The 19,597-nt window shown below is 44.8% G+C and overlaps 1 protein-coding gene across 1 annotated transcript; it reads right to left on the reverse strand.

Annotated features, from left to right (window-relative positions):
- Positions 1-14,907: 14,907 nt before the first annotated feature.
- TEX36 (testis expressed 36) lies at positions 14,908-18,721 on the reverse strand. The gene is made up of 4 exons (XM_074297132.1): positions 18,407-18,721; positions 16,845-16,976; positions 16,128-16,208; positions 14,908-15,183 (listed from the first exon to the last, which is right to left on the reverse strand). Exons 1-4 carry the CDS (start codon positions 18,563-18,565, stop codon positions 15,001-15,003), a joined length of 555 nt encoding a protein of 184 aa, XP_074153233.1. The 5' UTR covers positions 18,566-18,721; the 3' UTR covers positions 14,908-15,000.
- Positions 18,722-19,597: the final 876 nt, after the last annotated feature.

A 19,597-nucleotide genomic window follows, 5' to 3' on the forward strand; every position in this document is an offset into this window, starting at 1 on the left:
CTCTGTTAGACATTTCAAGCTGATCTTTTTTCACCCTCTAAGAAATAGTATTCATGTGTGCTTTTAAAAAAATGTTTTACCGATTCATTTTCAAGAACTATGAAATATGATAGAATGAGTTGTTTGCATGATCTTTTATTTTTTCCTTTTTATTTTTAAAATACATGAAGAGTTTTCAACATTCACCCTTGCAAAACTATGTGTTCCAAATTTTTCCCCTCCCTTTCCCCCACTCCTTCCCCTAGACAGCACATAATCCAATATATGTTAAACATGTCCAATTCTTCTATACATATTCCCACCATAAGAAAAATCTGATCAAAAAGGAAAAATATAAGAAAGAAAACAAAATGCAAACAAATAATAACAAAAAGAGTACGAATGGTTATGTTGTGATCCACCCTCAGTCCCCACAGTCTCTCTCTGGGTGAAGATGGCTCTCTTCATTCCAAGACTATTGGAACTGACCTGAATCAGCTCATTGTTGGAAAGAGTCACGTCCATCAGAATTGACCCTCATATGATCTTGCTGTTGCTGTGTACAATGATCTCCTGGTTCTGCTCATTTCACTCAGCATCAGTTCGTGTCAGTCTCTCCAGGCCTCTCTGAAATCCTCCTGTGGGTTGTTTCTTACAGAACAATAATATTCCATAACATTCATTTACCACAATTTATTCAACCATTCGCCAACTGATGGGCGTCCGCTCAATTTCCAGTTTCTGGCCACTACAAAAAAGATTATTGCTACAAACATTTTTTGCATGATCCTTTTAAAAAACACTGCTCTTAGAAGCATCAATGAGTTGTTTTTAAGTCCCAGAGACTTCATGGAACCAGGAAATTAAACTTTTCCTTTATTAGCTTTGGACTTCCCCATAAATGTATTCCACTCTACCTGGCTTGTTGGCAATGGAGAGGAAGGCATGGTTTAAACAAAAGCCAGTCCAAAGTGTCTTGGGGCCGGCTGGTCCCTGATTAATTAAGCAATAAGGCAAGACAGTGTTTTATGGGGGTTATTAATTCCCGCTGAGGGGGCCTTCCGAGAGGCCCATGACTGCTCCCCTGGCAAGGAGGGCCTTCTTTTTGAGGTTCAAATGTTAAGAGAAAAAAAAAAAGCACCATGAGAGAAGGATTTATCCCTATGCGGTCACTTAAGGGAACGGAGGCTAGGAGAGACTTGTGAATGTGCAGGATGAGAGCCGCTCTGCAAATCCAAGAAAGCCCCGCAGATACTCAGGCTTGAGGTGCCTGAAATAATACTGTATGACTTAATGAGGGGAGAGAGAGGGAGCCAGGTAGCCCCAGGCTTTTACATTTCTCGGTTTAAATGTATATTGAAGAGAACTGGGAATCTGTGTTGTTCTACTTCCCGAGCCCCATCTGACTCATTATATTTTTGAATATTCATAGAATTTGGAGGAATCATAGGATCCCAGAGTTAGAGCAGGCAGGACCCCAGAAGATATTGACTCCATATCCCCCCGTGTCTCCCCACTCACATTTTACAGAAGAGGAAACCGAGGACGTGACTTATCTGAGCTCACAAAAATATTAAATGGGAAGCCAAGGTTTGAATCTCGCTTTTCTCCTTTCCAATCCAGTCATTGACTCGCAAGAGGATTTCTCATTATGACAAATTTCACCTTAAAAAAATTTATACTGTAAGGATGGGAGATATGAGGATGTTTGGGTAGTCACAGATACCCATGATTCCATATATGAACCCCAAAGATCCCTTACACCCAGGGAACTCAAGCCTAGTGAAGGGCTGTTGTTTGCCCACCTTTGACTTCAGTGCTGAGGCTATGGCCTGGGGGTCTTTGACAGAGATTGCTTTATGATCCTTGGGAGTCTCGTTTGCTTCTCCCACGTGGGAACCATCATGGACACCTTTATGGAGCTCCAAAGTTGATGGTGTTTCACACACATGACTTCAATTGAGCCTCCTAACAAGTAGATGCTCAGGCATTCTCACCCCCATTTTATAGATGAGGAAGCCGAAGGCTGAGGTGATTTGTCCATAGTCATGCTGTTAGTTAGCCCGTGTTGGGGATGGGACTTAAATCCACATCTTCCTGACCACCCTCCCTGTGTAATCTTCCACTAGACACACAGCTCACCATCCTCCCCTTCCTCCTCCTTTTCTCTTCTTTCATAAACCCTTCTAGTCTACTTCACGGCTACTGCTGACATTCAAGACTCGGTTGTCCACAAGAAGGCTTTGTAAAAGGACCAGAGAGGCTTTGGCCAATCATCACACCGACTGACATGTAAATAACCATTTCAATGCTAAGTTCAGATCATGAGACTAGAACAAACACTTAGAAGCGCCTACTACGTGCTAGGTGCTGTGCTAAGTCTAAATCAGTGTTGTTGGCTTTAAGGGACACCACGAGGGAACCGAGGATAGACTAGTTGTAGGAAGAGCCGGTGTTTCGTTCCAGGGCACCCCTGGCTTGGGTGATCTTGTTCAAGTCACTATTCCTGCCTCTGCTAACTATAAAGTAGGGATGACGACGGCTGCCCCCTTCCAAGAAGCTAGCTTAGCCCAACATTTCTTGTTTCTCCTTTGGACTCTCAATGGCAATTCTACTGGAGACTGAGCTGGCATGGGGCTCTTTCATAATGCAGTTTTAGCCTAAGACATCCCTCACTCGGGAGCCCCTGAAAGACACCCAAACTTCATGGATTTGGGACCATTTCATTGGTCATTGGTGACTTATGGTCACAGTCCATGAGCTCCTGCCAATTTTTTTCCTAGAACAACCAAAGTTTAATTGTGCAAAGCAAAAAGTGAATAGTTAGGTGGCACAGCAGATAGAGTTCTGGGCCTAGAAACCTGATCTAGCCTTAGACACTTAATAACTGTATGACCTGGACAAGTAATTTAATTCTTTTTGCCTCAGTTTCCTCATCTATAAAATGAGCTGGAGAAGGAAATTCCAAACTACTCTAGAATCTTTACCAAGGAAACTCCAAGGAGAGTCAGCCATGACTGAAATGATAATCTTTCTTAATTTAATCAGTAATTGGGATAGAAAAATAAATAAGAAAATCTGCCATCACTACCACCATACACAGAGGGATAGACTTTCATGGAATCCTACAGCAAACCCCTTCCCAAATCCTGGACCATGAGTCTCTTCCCCCTATTTCTTTGTACCATGAGGGCAGGGGGAAACTAGTTGTGCTCCTTCCTAAACTGCTCACCCGCTAGTGCCTTCCTGCTGAGAGATAGCCTCCCATTTGTACCCTCTCTCTCTTGGAAGTGCAGCTATTTGTAGGGTGTCTCCTTCACTAGAATATGAGCTCCTTGAGGACTGGGACAGCCTTTGCCTTGGCATAGAGCACATAGTGGGTATTTAATAAATGCTTGCTGACTTGCCTGATTCATTAACACAGTAAGAGGAAGGTCAGTGATTCATGGAAGGAAGTAGCAAATCTTGTTGCCGCTCGTAAGAGTTCCCCGGGGGATCTTGTTCCAGAACTTAAATGCACAGAAGCCAATTGCATGATTCCCCAAGGCCGGAATCAGAGCTAAGAGGGAAAGCTCCCTGCTGAATGCCTTCACCCAGCAGCAGACTGCACATACATAGTCAAGGGGGAGCCTGGTAGGGGAGAACTGAGCTCCCTATCCTGCCGTCCTGGTACCCCTGCCCTGCTACTACCCACCCTAGGCCCATCAAGAATCGCGGTTGCACATCATCTTCCCTTCTGGCCTTCTCCCTTTTTCCAAACCCTGCTCCCTCAAACTGTCTTGAGTGTATTTGACTAAACTGCATGTGTTTTTTTGCATTTATTCTATATATCCTTAGGCAGAAACATGTTACTTACATTATTATTATTATTTATTATTATTATTATTATTATTATTATTATTATTCCCTTGAAAGCAGAGACTGTTTCCCTTCTGTCTTTATATCCCCAGCACAGTGTCCGGCACACAGTCCATGGTTACTAATTATCTATTCATTTACTAATTAATAGATAAAGCTGATCCAATTAAATGGTTTATTGAATAACAAAGAGATTTAATATTAATTAATAATATGAATAATAATAAAGATAAATAAATAAAGATAAGCAAATACCCAGCATGTTCACTGGTACAAAAAGGATGCCAGGTGCCTTTATGTAACTATGGGCTTTGCCATCTCCTCAGTCCTCATCTCTGCTGACCTGGAGAAACGGCTCCCAACATCTAATAGGTCACATAATATCAGCCCTAGTCAGGCTAAATGCTCCACCATCAAAGTCCAAGATGGTTGCAGCAGCAAAATGGGCAAAGGCTTGGAGGAAGGCCCATTCCGGCAGGCCCCATGTCTCCCGTCCCTTCTCACCATGTGTCCGCTAGCCTTCATAGCTGGCTGCTCTGTTAACACATCCTTCTGACCACAAACTATCACCCAGCCCCCAAAGGTGCCCATTACAACTGATCCTGAGGGGGAAATTGCCCTAAATAAAAATTAAAAGAGGATTATGGGGCAGATTCACAGTAGCTCACAGTTGGAAGGACCCTGGCGCAACCAGTGTCTGAATAAAGATTTCCTGCCCCCTCAAGCATCCCCAACAAGGTATCTTCATAGAGCTTTGCTTCAAGATTCTCATCTAGGTGGGGCTTTTAACCTGGGGTCCAGGAACTTCCAAAAAGTATAGTACAGCATACCTGGATTTTACTTTACTGGGATTCCTTCATCATCCATGTGTTAAATTTTGGGCAACTTAAAGATAATTCTGAGAAAGGGTCAGCGGTCATCACCAGACTGCAAAAAGAGTCCGTGACCCCAAAAAGGTGGAAGAATCTCAGTCTGGGGGAACCTGCTCCTTCTTGAAGTACCTCAGGGCTCCTCTTGGACGGGGCTCATTGTTAATCCCTAAATTAGTTTAAATGTTTTCCCCAACTTCCCCTGCTTCTGTCCTTTGGGGCCAAGCTTGACAAGGCTAGCTGTTCTCCCATCCAAAGCCCTTCAAAATCTGGGCAGTCTGCCTCTTTCTGGCTTAAAATGTTAGCTAGAAGTAGAATATCTCATCCCATTGTTAGTTTCTGCAGTGATGTGCCATATATGATCTACCACGCCAGAGACTTGGCAAGCCTGTTTGAACTCATGGAAAGATCTGCCTTTAAAAAAAAAAAAAAAAAAAGTTTACCGGGCTCCTGCCTGATTTGAGGATGTTTTCTATTTGACTACTCTTCTGGGGATTGCAATTACAACTCTCTCGCTCATATAGTCGAACAGTATTTAGGTGGCAGAAAGAGTCATTGAGGTTTAAGTTGCTGAGTGTTCTAAGAACTCGTATAAATCATATACGTAGACAGTGACACATTTGGAAATATTTGGGGGGCAGTAATGACATCCGTTCTCAATGGGCTGGCAAATTCACAAAGTACTTTCTTTACAATAATTTTGTGAAATCAATCCCATTTTGCAGATGAGTAAACTGAGGCCAAAAAAAGGCAAAGTCCCTTGTTCAGGATCACCTGATCAATAAATATCAGAGTAGGGGCTTTAGAAAGATCTCCTAGCTCCCAAGCCAGTCCTTGGTTTCCATTTTAGGCTTTTTGATGAAGTCCTGAATGGTGTCAAGCCAATCCCCAAACAGCAGGCCCACAGTCAAGTGAGTGAATTACATTAGTCTTCATTCCATTTATCCAGTGAGTCACACTCTGACAGGGGGTTGATTTGTTTTTTAATATTGGGGGATTATTTTGGTGTCTCTGTAATGTGTTTACTTAAACATTCTGCACCAAATGAGCTGTTTTCTCTTGTTTTGATAGGTACACATAAAGAAAATGCACAACATTTCACACTTCCAGTGCTGCATCTCCTGCTGGAAACATTGGATCCGAAGGAGCTTGCCAGCCAGGGGCTGCAGTGTCCCCGAATGGGGGGGCCTGGGGGCCAGTCTCAGGGGCCCCGGAGAAAATCACCAAGGCCAGCCACAGAGGCCCCTGCACGGCCAGCACAGCCCTTTGGAGAAGGCAGTGACTCGGAGGAGAGGGACCGAGGTTGCCGAGAGTGCTGACATACCAGCTCCCAGACTCCCTTGAACTTCCAAGAACATATTGGGAGCCTGAGCTCGCTGGATCACTCTGGGCATCTGCTTGTTCTTCCTCCCCCGCAGTAAGCTCTCCCACTGGGACTTCCCCGGTGCTTGGTCTTCACATAAAAATGCACGTGATGGCTCGGGCGGTGTCTTCCCCACCTCCCCACTGGCGGCCGGAAAGACAAGTCATGGGCCAGCATTTGGTGTCTGCCATGGCAGGACGCCGTGCTACGGGTGAGCTCCCAAAGTCTCAGGGGAACTTACATTCTATTTAGGGAAAAGAATGGGCTCAAATAGAAGAAATATAAGTTAGATGCAAAATAAACCTAAAAGGGAGAGGACAGACAGAAATAACTGGGGAAATCAAGAAAGGACGCTTGAAGGAGGTGGCACTTGAGCCAAGCTTTGAAGGGAACTGGAGGGACTCCAAAAGGCAGAGATGAGGAGGAAGAACATTTCCATCTGAAGGGACAGTCTATGCAAAGACTTGGAAGTGGGAAATGGGGATGCTGTGTGTGGAGAACAGCTGGTAAGCCAGTTTGGCCAGAATGTAGTATGTCTGTCTGTCTATCTATCCATCCATTTGTCTATCTATCATCTATCTATTTATCCATCCATCCATCCATTCATCTATCTAGCTAATATTTAATCATGACAGTTGGAGCTAGACCAAAGGGCTTTAAATGCAAAGCAGGAGAGTTTGTAGTTTATACCAGGGACAATGAGGAACCATTGGTGGCCTCTCGCCCCCAGAATTCCCCTGTGAATAAATACAAGTACATGCAGTGATTTCAAGAGGAGAAGGGCATTAACAACTGGTCTGATCAGGAAAACGTTGCAAAGGAGAGAGCCGCCCTCCGGGAATCTGGCATCTGTGCAAGAGCATGACCTTAAGAGACAGAAAAGACGGGCTGTGGGGAGAATATGCAGCCTATGGCAATGGTCGGGTGAAGGGTGCTGAGACTTTGAACAGCAGGGACTGTGAGGGGAGGAGAGAGAAGGGCACGGATGCAAGCCACAAGGAGGAGGTGGATGGACAAGAGTTGGCAGCTGATTAGATGGATTGAGGTTGGTGAAAATAAGGAGCCCGGGTTCGCCCTGAAATGTGAACTTGGGCATCTGGAAGGCTGGTGGTGCCCTCTGCAGGAATAAGGAAGCTCAAAGGCAGGATGAATTTAGGGCTGAAGGTGAATTCTAGCTGAGATATTTTGAAATTAAGATGCCCTTGAGACATTCTGTTACACATATGCAATGGCGATGCGCTCCTAGAGCTTAGGAGAAAGACTAGGGCTGGATGCCTTGGTATGGTTTCCATCTGCATTGCATCTGCAATGATCCATCTGATCACTGGATTCCTGGTCGCCATAAGAATGTAGAGAGAGGGGGCAGCTAGGTGGTGCAGTGGATAGAGCACCAGCCCTGAATTCAGGAGGACCCGAGTTCAAATCTGGTCTCAGACACTTAACAATTCCCAGCTGTGTGACCCTGGGAAAGTCACTTAACCCCAACTGCCTCAAGGGAAAAAAAAGAGGATTAGAGAGAGCTCAAGACAAAAACAGATGCACAACCAGTCATAGTGGGCAGGTCACAGATACTGATCTAGAAAAGGGGAGGGACAGGGGAATGGGCGAGGAACAAGGGCATGTTTGCTCCTCCTCCTGGCCCAGTGTATATGAAGAGGAGGGCAAGCAGAGGGAAAGGACATCAAGTCCAGGATATTCTGGGAAAGCCACAGGCCTTGTAGGAGCATTCATAAGGGAAGTACATTGTCATGCTTTTATAACCAAAAAAGGTTATTATTCCATGAATACGGGACAGGGACAGGAGCATATTATCCAATCCACAATAGCAAGGCTGATGTTCTAACAGGAGGGGGGTCTGGGAAGCTCAAGTTGGGATTGAGGTGAGGTGTGATTTTATATCCAATCAAAGAGAGACCCAGGTCTGAGAGGATTAACTTCCCTAGAATTGGAGAGGAGAGTGACTATGGTGTGTTTTTCTGGAGAACCATGAGATCATCCAATAAAAAAACTGGTCTCAGGTTGGAATCACTTCTGGTTAAAGGATTTTTTGCAAAATTTACTTAAAAAAGCAAAGAGTAAGAAAACAATGTGACCTTTAAAATAAATTAGAAACAATCAAAAATTGAAGAGAGTGTGACCTTTTTAAGTGGAAGAGTCAATTTAACAAGGAGCCATCCAGCCAGTGCATCTCCCACATCACATTAACAAGTGTCTAAAGCAGTTTTTTAAGCGATCAGTGCAAAGAGAATTGTAACAGGTATAGATGTGTCCATGTCAGCTGGACACTAAGCTTTTTCTGTAAACTATTTTCTAGTTGTGTTTCTGAAAAGAAAGCTTCCTTGTTCCATTGGCTTGGTGACCGGAGTGATGGGACATTCCCTCTTCCAATGCAGCTCACAGCTTCTCCCTGCCCTCTTCCCCCAGGCCATTCGCGCTGATGTCCTTTTTTTTTAAGTCCTTAGTGAAGGGTCTACCTAGTGCCCAGGAGATCACTATCTGTGTGTGCGGGGGGGGGGGGGGGGGGGGGGGGGGGGGGGTGTGTGTGTGTGTGTGTGTGTGTGTGTGTGTGTGTGTGTGTGTGTGTGTGTGTGTGTGTGTCTATGTGTGTGTGTGTGTCTGTGTGTGTGTGTGTCTGTGTGTGTGTGTGTGTGTGTGTGTGTGTGTGTGTGTGTGTGTGTGTGTGTGTGTTCTCTTGGGTGGGGGGAGTAGGAGAGTACCTTTATTTCACCGGTACTAATAGAACACTAGAGTGTCCATCTGTTCCTCTTTCTACATGAGTGACCCATCAACTTTTCCAGTCACAATCTTTAATATTAATCCAATTCAACAAACATTTATTAAGTGCTCACCACCTGCCAGGCACTATGTGAAGTGCTGGGGATTCAAAGACAGAAAACAAAACTGTCATTTGTCTTCTAAGAATTTACATTCACATGGGTTAGTTCAGGAAAGGGAAAAAAACCTTCGGGATTTATAGGCTTAAGACTGGGTTCAAATTTAAATTTTGCCACTTCCTTTGTGACCTCCAAGAAGTCACTTAGCTCTTTCTGGGCATTGGTTTCCTTACCTATAAAATGAGGGGTTGATTCTGGAGAGCAATTTGGAACTCTGCCCAAAAAGTTATCAAACTGTGCATACCCTTTGATCCAGCAGCGCTACTACTGGGATTATATCCCAAAGAAATACTAAAGAGCGGAAAGAGACATATATGTGCCAAAATGTTTGTGGCAGCTCTTTTTGTAGCAGCTAGAAACTGGAAGATGAATGGATGTCCATCAGTTGAAGAATGGTTGGGAAAATTATGGTATATGAAGGTTATGGAATATTATTGTTCTATAAGAAATGACCAGCAGGAGGATTTCAGAAAGGCCTGGAGAGACCGACAGGAACTGATGCTGAGTGAAATGAGCAGGACCAGGAGATCATTATACACTTCAACAATGTTACTGTATGAGGATGGATTCTGATGGAAGTGGAGATCTTCAACATAGAGAAGAGCTAATCCAATTCCAATTGATCAATGATGGAAAGAATCAGCCACACCCAGAGAAGGAACACTGGGAAATGAGGGTAAACTGTTTGTATTTTTGTTTTTCTTCCCAGGTTACTTTTGCCTTCTGAATCCAATTCTCCCTGTGCAACAAGAAATTCAGTTCTGCACACATATATTGTATCTAGGATATACTCTAACACATTTAACATGTATGGGACTGCCTGCCATCTAGGGGAGGGGGTAGAGGAAGGGAGGGGAAAATTTGGAAAAGAAGTGAGTACAAGGGATAATGTAAAAAAAAAAAAAATTACCTATGCATATGTACTGTCAAAAAAATTATAATTATAAAATTAATAAAAATAAAATAAAATAAAATGAGGGGTTGGACTAAGTGACCTCTGAGTTTCCCCCCACTTTAAATTATGAGGAAATAAAATGTGTGCATGAGTAGATACAAAGCCTATACTCAATGGTTTCAAGATGGAAAAGGAATGAATGCAAATGATCAGAACAGGAGAAGTCTTCAGAACTGGGCTTTGAATGGTGGTACAGTGTACAAGAGGAAGGTTAAAAGAAAGTCCCATGTGATCACGGGGGACTGTAAGGGACTGTAATATCTGGGCTAGTTTTCTCTAGGATCTCTGGAGTCTGAGATGGAGCTCGAGCACACTCTCACTAGAGTCTCTCTCCAGTCTGCTTCTTTCAAGTCCTCTCAGCCCTTATATACCTTAGTACAATTACATCACTACACCACACTGAGCATGTGTCAACTGTAGAACCATTACCTCACCATACTAAGTACTAATTATATGTGAACTAGAGAACCATTATCTCATCAATCCCACGGAGTTAACACCCTGCTCTAAGTATCTTTGCTTCAAGTATACTTTTCTCAGAGTTTCCCCATATCTGCGGTCCTCCACAGGGGACCATTTGGACAGGAGTGCAAAGGCAGTAGAGGGAAAATTAGCATTCAGCCAATTTGACCAATGTCAAGGTCCATGCACAAGTTATTGTTGATAATAATCCACAGATACTTAAGTCCAGTCTGACATTTGTCATTAACCTTTGCGTCCTTCACCATTCTGATTCTTCTGAGCTCATGGTCCTTCAATATGGCAAGCAGGCAGCATCCCCCGAAGAATAGTAGTCCTTAAAAAAGATAAATTGTAGTCGCTTGGAATAGTGGAAAGAAAACTCATTAAAATTGCTCTGGGTCTCTTCAATATTTAAGGGTCTCAGGAATGACATGGGTGCAAAGTCTAATTAACTAAAATAGAACACATCTACCAACACTGGCACAGAATTGATTTGAAACATTTTCTTTGTTGGTTCTTCACAGCCGATGTACTTCATTTATTCAAACATCAAATTAACATCAATTAAAGGTGATTAAGGTAAGTAATTTGTTTTGGAGTAAGTTAGGAACGGGTTTTCTTTAATGGACCCAAGGGGTGGTCTTCTTCCCTTCTCACTCACTCACAAACAGTCTCTGAGCACACCTGCCTTGATTTCTCCTTGGGTCTTACACAATATCTTTTAAGATCATCCTTCATGTTCTCTCCTTCCCATTTCATTCTTGCTTCTCTAGCTTGCTTCTCCCCACAGCTGATTTTTACAAGGGTGTGAAGGAGTACCTTGGGAATCCTAACACAACCAAGCCAGTAATTCAATCCCATGAACGTATATTAAGCAGCTATTATGCACTAAGCACTAAAGATAGAATTTAAAAACTCCTTTCTCTCAATAAACTTACAGTCTAAAGGGGAGACAACACACAAATGGTGGCAGGGAAGCAGTAGGGTAGGGCAGGGAGAGACCAGGATGTATCTTATTCCTTGGAGTTAAAACCAGAGCAGAAGGACGAATACAGAGAGGCTTGGAGAGACTTACATGAACTGATGCTGAGGGAAGGGAGCAGAACCAGAAGATCACTATACACTTCAACAACAATACTGCATGAAGATGTATTCTGATGGAAGTGGAAATCTTCAACATAGAGAAGATCCAACTCACTTCCAGTTGATCAATGATGGACAGAAACAACTACACCCAGAGAAGGAACACTGGGAAATGAATGTAAATTGTTAGCACTACTGTCTATCTACCCAGGTTACTTATACCTTCGGAATCTAATACTTAACGTGCAACAAGAAAATGGGATTTACACACATATATTGTATCTAGGTTATATTGTAACACATGTAAAATGTATGGGATTGCCTGTCATTAAGGGGAGGGAATAGAGGGAGGAAGGGGAAAATTTGGAAAAATGAATACAATGGATAATGTTATTTTTAAAAATTACTCATGCATATATACTGTCAAAAAATTATAATTATAAAATTAGAAAAAAAGAAAAAAACAGAGTAACAGATACAGAGGGAACTGAGCCAAAATGGCCAGTTTCTGTATTCTATAAAGGAAAGTGTTGTGAGGCATTTCATAACCCTCCCTCTGGCCCTCCAAGCAAGAAGGCTGAGGGAGGGGGTGTCAGGGAAGACTTGGATTATCGGGGTTGAAAGGAAAATTTACCCACTAGGTAAACTGAGGCAATTTTTCAGCAAGGTATTATTAGTAGGTGCTGAATCTACGGAGGCAGTCTGGTCTGCCTCCATTTGTGCCAAAAGTCATGGAGCAAGGGCCGACAGAGCTTTTTAAACCTAGATGTGTCTTCCTTCTATCTGACACAACAGTACATCATTTGGTCTTGCCCTGGCAAAGGCAGAGCCATCCCAATTGGTGGGCACTTTAATGAGAAGTTGGGTTAATAGTTCTTCCCTACTCAGAATTACTTCATCTTTGAGAGTAGGGAGCAGGACTAATCCCTTCTGTGAAAGGATTAATCTGTAGCTAGGCAAAAGCTTTCACATGTGACCACTCCTCTCACTTCAGGAACTTTACTCTCCTTGTGAGAGCCTGCTGCCTCTAGCAGCCATCTCAGTCAGGTTCTCTCTGACTTGGTTTCCCCTTTATAGGCTGGGTCACTCCGACCTTTGATGAGGTAAAACAAGGACATAAGGATCATCCAGTGGGGAGACTCAACAAAGCTGGTTAATGAGCAGATGCTTTGGAGGCTAGCACTGATCCATCCCCTTACTCCATCACACCCTTCAGAAACTGCCTGTCCTCCTGAGGGGGCCCGTCTGTCAAAGTGAGGAAAAGGATGAATCACAGACACGTATGGGTTAGAAAACAGTACTGAACCATATTAATTTTCCTCAGCAACATGTGATGAGATTAGAAAGGATGAGATTAACCAGGGAAGGGCATCTTGTCTGCTCAAACCAGGCCAAGAGCAGCTGGAGGATGATGTTTATAAAACAGAAATAATAATAGTTAATGTTTATATGTATACAAGCTTTAGAATGTGCTTTGTAGATGTTATCTCAATTGAACCTCAAAATAAGACTATGAAGTAAATACTGTGATCCTCACTTTACAGATAAGGAAACTGAGGCACAAAGCAAAGATCTGATCAGGTTAATATAGCTTTTAAGAATCTCAAATAAGATTTAACTCAGTTCTTGATTTTTAGTCCAGTTCTGTCCCCCAAGACTTTCTTGTTCCGATCAATGCAGAATGACTTCAAGCATTGGACAGAATCTAAGCCACTGTCCAAGGTTCTGGACCTCTTTGGATTCTCCCTCCTCTGGGGCAGATCACTGCCCCACCATACAGATTTTTATTCTAATCTTGGCCTTTTCTGGTCCCTGCCTTCAGTTTTTATTAGATATTTTATTTTCTAACAAAAGGCTCACCAGTACCTGGACTGACTGGTCAATAGATGACAGAGAAGAAACCATTATCAAGATTCATATTCCTACTTACCCTGCTGGCATTATGGGACTGTACCAAGGTGACTGTAAGAGCTCCATTGAGGAGAACTAGAGAAATGGGGACATTTTTGACCTGTGGCTTATGGACAGATTTGAGGATTTTTAAATCCCATAGTTTCATTTAACATTTGTCTTTTAGAATATTAACTATTTGAAAGCGGGGAATTGCTTTTCTATTTTTATCCTTGGTAATTAGCATATAGTAAACCATTGCTGGTTTTCAATTATCCATCTATCTAAGGAAGTCTCTCTAAAATTCCCACATGGTGGGCATAGTGACAGTCATCATCAGCCCACCAATGAGTGTCCAGGTTATAAATTATAAGACTCCTTTTTATAATCGATACTTTATAAGTGTGCACCCCACTCTGTTATTTTAATAATGTCCTCTACCTCCACCCAAATAAGTCATTGAGATTGAAGAGATCGTTTTCTTTCACAGACAAGGCAAGATTGGTTCAATGATATGGACCCTGAGGCATCATGTGGACTGGACCGGAGAAGTGGATTTCTGTTCATTTAAGGGATCAGTCTCACCTTTTTCCAAGCTGACCCCTTGCTGGCTGCTACCCCCATAAATAAGCATTGCTCTCTTTAGATGATATGGGGAACATGGACGACTTAAGAGAGTATGAAGTAAAGCTTGACTAGAAGACACAGGTGGACTTCTGTAGTTGACCTTGATCTGTCTCCCTTATCTCTCATTGACTGGACACAGCCTCTGGGTTGCACTGGAGTTTCCCCACTTTGCTCCAATCCTTTCTTCTGTCCACTGCTTTGTGACCAGAGCAAGTCTCTTTAAATATAGTTCCCATATCCTTCCCTTGCCCTAATTCCTCTTGGTCTTTTCTTTTTCTTTTTTTTCCCATTCTTCCTTTCCTCCAGGGCTGAGGAGAGGCTTGACCCTACTCTCAGTAAAAGTTGGGAAAACTGTGAGAAAACCAGGAAGGCTCTGGATATAGGACAGAAATGTGTTTTAATGGATCGTAACCCTCCTTGTAGTCACGCGGCCAGTAATAGATCTATCCATCCTGAAATCTTCCGAGCCATTCCTCGTTCTTTTGGGTATAACTATGGCAGGGGCTACAGGACTCCAGCAGTCAGCAGATGCAGAAGCTGACAAATTTTATACTCCTTGCATTGGGTCATAATACAAAATTTATTGATGATGAGTTCTCTCAATGAATTGATTTCTATTTATCAACATATGTTCATATAATAACACATCACATAATATATATGTCTTACTCACATAACTTGGGTTATAATGCAGAAATATATAATTAAGGAATTTCTCTTTTCCTAAATAGCCTTTTTTTTAAAAATCTACAGATGAGGATGACATTATTGTAATAACCGGTTGAGGGTGGTGTTCCCATTCCCTAGTAGAATCATTCCACAGACATTTTGCTGTTTAAAGAAACTTACCCATCCAAACTCTGACTTTGAAACAAAGTCTTTCTAGCATCCCCGTTCTGCTCCTAAATATGTGTTTTCAAAGTGGTCTTGAATTAAAAGGACCTTTTTTTATTATACCCTTACATAAAAGAATGTTGGGAAATGTAGGATTTGATGGAAAATGTGCGATGCTTCCTCTCATCAGAGAGCGTTCCACCGGTTACAATGATGTTTTGGAAAGAGTCGAAAGAACATGCCCTTTGCTTTTGGCTTGGCAATGTATGATGCTTGGTAAGTGCTTAACTTATCACCTGGGGTGGGTACGTAGCCACTTGCCCAATAATTGAGATGGTTAGTATCGAAGTGCTTCTTGCGCCCTAGACCCTGGGGAGGAATAAAGAGAGAATGGGTAAGAAATAAGGTCAGAATCATGCTGGTTTCTCTTCCGCTCAAGATATCTACCCTGAAACCTTCCTGATTTCTCGTTGTTTTCCAGCCTCCTGCTTATACCAAAAACATCGTTTCCATGGGCTTTTCCATCCTATTTGTGGTTGCATTTAGAAAGGGTCATAGAATTTAGAGGCTAAAGGGACTTGGGTGATTATGATCTAATCCCAAAATGTGAAACTGAGTCGAAGAGAGTTCAAGCCCCACCAGTAAGAAGTTTCAGAATTTTAAGGGGCAGCAGATCCTCCGCTTTATGCCTACTTTCCAGGAGGAAAGGCTGCTTCGGCATGGTGGCCGTGGGGGATTCTGGGGTTTTTTCAATCAGGCCAAGATGAGGAAACTGGAAAACACGGCAGGTCTGGATCAGAACCAGCTTAACCGAGGCTTATGTTGAGAAGCCATGATGCGTTCTCTAATTTATCTTACTTATTGGCCCAAGGGAAAATTTCAGAGACTATGGGGTTCTCCCAAGAAAATCAAGTAAGCAGGAAGGGGTAAGCAGGGGATATCTCACTGTCTTCTGGGGGTGTCCTTGAGTCAGATCTCAATTAGTCATGTTCAGACAGAAGTCACCTGAGCCTGGTGATAGAGGACACAGAAAAAGAGGCACGTGCAGGCTCTTGGGCCAACATTCCAGCGCCTGCCTTCTGATAGAACCTTGTGGAAGCATCAGGCAGAATGCAAGAGCTGTGAAGGACGGCGCCCAGGATGGCAGTTTTAGCCAGGGGACTAGGGATACCAAAGAGCTCGGGCACATTTTCAAAGCTACTTGTGACCCCGGCTTTCGGTCCTATTTTCATTTCAAACTTGTCCGGCTTTTTCGGCAGGGTTAGGGCAGAGGGGGCTTGGCGTTTTCATGAAAGCGAATACTCAATACTCACTTCATCCAGGCCATGACCACAGTAGTCCAAGCCATGCCTGTTATCATGCATTGAAAATGGATAGTTGCTTTTATTGGCTTGCTGGAAAGAAAAGTGAGAGAGAGAGAGGTCAGTGTCAGAATTCAGGAGGGCTCCACCATTCTAATGGCAAAGAAGGAAGGTTAATGAACACGTAGGAGCAAGAATGAAGGGGGAGAGCCAGGAAGCGCAGGGCAAGAGTGGGCTGGCATGGGGCACAGGACTTGGAGAGCCCGGCAACTTTATAGATTTATAGATCCCTCGAATGGCTGCCTTGGAGGGAATGGAGAGCACATCTCTTTCAAACTCGATGGGCCATGCACAAAGGATGTAGTTCTAAGCCCATTTCTTCTGGGTGTGACCTTGGGCAAGTCATTGCACCTCTTGGGATGTTTGCCCATCTGTAGAATGGAGGGATCGGAGTAAATGGCCTCTGGGACCCTTTCTGAGTCAGGAGGCTGGGATCCTGAGCTCTAACAGTTAAAGTGCATGTGTCCCTTTTCACCTATCAGCTCACTTAGGCTTCATAAAAATGCAATGGAGGGGGGTACTCAAGGTATCCCATTTCACAGATGAGGAAGCCACGTGATTTGCCTCCAGGCACGGGTTAGTTGTATTTGGGAGGGAGTGGGGGCCCGGCTGGGGCACTGCATGGGCCAGTGTTCCACATTTCTAGCCCCAGCTGCACAGGCCACTCACCTTCTGGCGGAATTGGTAGCGGAAGGGCAGCAGATCCTCCACTTTACGCCTACTTTCCGGGAGGAAAGGCTGCTTCAGCATGGTGGCCGTGGTGGATTCTGGGGTTTTTTCAATCAGGCCAAGATGAGGAAACTGGAAAACACAACAGGTCTGGATCAGAACCAGCTTAACTGAACTCTACAGACCCAGCACCAGGCTGCTTCTGGGAAGTGGCTAAAATATAATTGCATGTCATGACCGCTACCTCCAGTCTGAAAGTGTAAGGATATTTTTCCCAAGGGGAAGACTAAAGCTCCTTGGGTAACTGTGCCCCTCGGCTGCCCACTCTGCCACTTGGAGCCTCCCCCTATTTTTGCTTTGCCCCCACAGCACCCAGTAGTTTGAGCTGCTTGAGAACAGGAATGTTTCATTTTGCTTCTGCTTCTGGATCCCCAATACTTAGCAGAGGGTTTGGCACACGGTGGGCACTTAGTAGGGCAGCTGGGTGGTGCCATAATGAATAGAGTACCAGGAGTCAGGGAGACAGCTTCCTGAGTTCAGATCTGACCTCGGACTTTTATCGGCTGGGTGACTCTGGACAAACTTCTCCCTGCTTCTTCTGGATGGATCTTGGAGGAGAGGGTAGGCAGCTTCCCGAAGGGTGGTCTCATTGTAGGGATCAACGCCCCTCCTCCACCCTGCCCCTCTTCGGTCAACAACCCAGGATTCTGAGATTCTTAACCCAGGTCCTAAGGACAGCCATGGCCGAAGGACCTTGAGTGTCACATATCAAGTCTGACTTCCTCATCCCATGGGGGAAGAAACTGAGTCCCAGAGACAGGAAGGGATGTGCCCATAGTGAGTACCGGCAGCCAAAACTGGCCCAGGAGCCTCATTCTTTCCCCCTCCTTCCCAGTTCCGGGCCAGGCTCTCTCCATTGAACAACCCTGCCTTGGCATTTCCCATTTCCCACCTCCGGACCCCTAAGCAGGACGGGCACTGCCACCAGGCACAAAAAGGCCTGAAGGTACCTGCATCCTTCTAACAGCCCAGCTGCGGGAATGGCACCCCTGCCAGCTAAGTGACAAACCCGACTTTGGTTCATTTGTATTCTGTGATTCCATGGATTAAATTGCTGTTAAAAAAAATCACCGGCATTTTCATTTCACTCTTTTAAAAATATATTTAATGGCTATAACATGATAGCTGTGAAATAAACCCTTCTGTTAGATATGATAGCCGTGAAATATGGCTTTTTAACTCGTCGGCAGTGCGATTTTTGCTGCAGTCATTCAATCACGGAAGGACTGAAATACTAAAGATTGCCCTCAATGTGAAAATGAGAGGGAGAGATGGGCAAGTCTGTGACCTTGCCACGGTGCAGGCAGCCAAATCTCCGTGTTCAGGACCTCCGGGGTGCCCTGCCCTGGCCTGAAAGCTCCCCCTTCCCCCTCCAGGTCCTCTTAAGAGTGCGTGAGAGAGGACAGGAAGGGGCCAGGAGGAGAGGAACGGCCCCTTCACAAACGGTTCCCGGAATGGATCGGACTGAAAGAGAACGTCCAGATCCCCCCACGAGTTCTTACCCATATCCCTTCCCTCTCTTTCTGGGAGGCGACGATCTTGCACACTTCTCCTGAATACGAGAAAGATGAGTAAGGGGACATCGAAGGGGCCGGGGTGGCTGGAGAGGCCCGTGAGGTGGGGGAGGCTTCGGCTGGAGGGGCTGGCTCAGGCTGCTCCATGAAATCTGAGGGCTAGAGAGTCTGCTTTCTTCTTTCTTACATGTCTTTCACGCTGCACGATTAGGTTCTGGTTCCGTTTATTGGGCCTTTATGTAAGGTAGAACTCCAGGGCTGTCATAGAAGAAAACTCAGCAGAATGGGGCCCTTGGACCCTCAGTGTTCCCTGATGTTTGTACCCGAGGGTTGCCTAGGTGAGTGGCAAAGGGCCAGGTCCTGCCTGCCCAGGCAGGCCCAGACGGGAACCAGGCAACCGCCCAGCTAGCCCAAGCCCGGTCCCCTCAGGCTCGTTCCCTCCCTTCCACACTTATCCATTTTTTCCTCCACAGACCCTCCTCCAGCTCCCCTCCTCCCATTTCTCCTGAGTCCTTCCCTAGAGTCTTTTTGTTTCATCTCTCCCTCCCCTGTTCTCCATCTTCCAGGACTCCTGGACTTCTCCTGAAGACAAACCTGCCTCCTCATCAGCGGCAGGTTCCCACTCACATCTCCTGGCACCCAGAGGCGTGAGAGGACAAGCTGGCCTTCTCTTTGTCCCTCCCTATTCCTATCCCTCGGTACCGCTCACCCCCACACCCAGACACGGCTGCTTCAAGGACTCAAGGATCAGTGAGTCCAACTCCAGGGGACCTTTGAGGTCCATCTACTGCAAAGCTGCAGATGAGGAAATAGGCTAAGTGACTTATCCAAGGTCACACAGCTGGCAGGGCTTGGATTTAAATCTCCGGCTACACTCCTGACATCTCTTCTAATACCGCTGTAATCCTCTGCTGGCCTCCTGATCGGTCTCCTTGGAGTCCAGGCCTGGCTCCCAGCTGCCCTTACAGTTGGGCATGGCCATGGTCAGGTGTGAATGTGCCCCTGAGGGTCCTGGCCTCCCAATTCTTCAGCCCAATCTCTTGTCTCAGTCACTCACCCTCAAAGTCAGCACCCCCAGAGTCATTCCAGATCTCTGAAATTCCCCTTCTGAATACCTGAATCCCCGGGCCTTCTGCCCCACTCTGCAAACCTGGTCGTCCTCATCCATTCATTCTCCTA

This window comes from Sminthopsis crassicaudata, chromosome 2 (assembly GCF_048593235.1).
Source record: "Sminthopsis crassicaudata isolate SCR6 chromosome 2, ASM4859323v1, whole genome shotgun sequence".
NCBI lineage: Eukaryota > Metazoa > Chordata > Mammalia > Dasyuromorphia > Dasyuridae > Sminthopsis > Sminthopsis crassicaudata.

Excerpts from the sequence above, each read along its gene's own strand:
- TEX36 (XM_074297132.1), bottom strand. The coding sequence starts at position 18,565 with ATGGAGCAGCCTGAGCCAGCCCCTCCAGCCGAAGCCTCCCCCACCTCA. Across the intron at positions 16,977-18,406 it reads AAGAGAGGGAAGGGATATGG|TTTCCTCATCTTGGCCTGAT; the intron begins GTAAGAACTCGT and ends TGTGTTTTCCAG. Across the intron at positions 15,184-16,127 it reads GTGGTCATGGCCTGGATGAA|GGTCTAGGGCGCAAGAAGCA; the intron begins GTGAGTATTGAG and ends ATTCCTCCCCAG.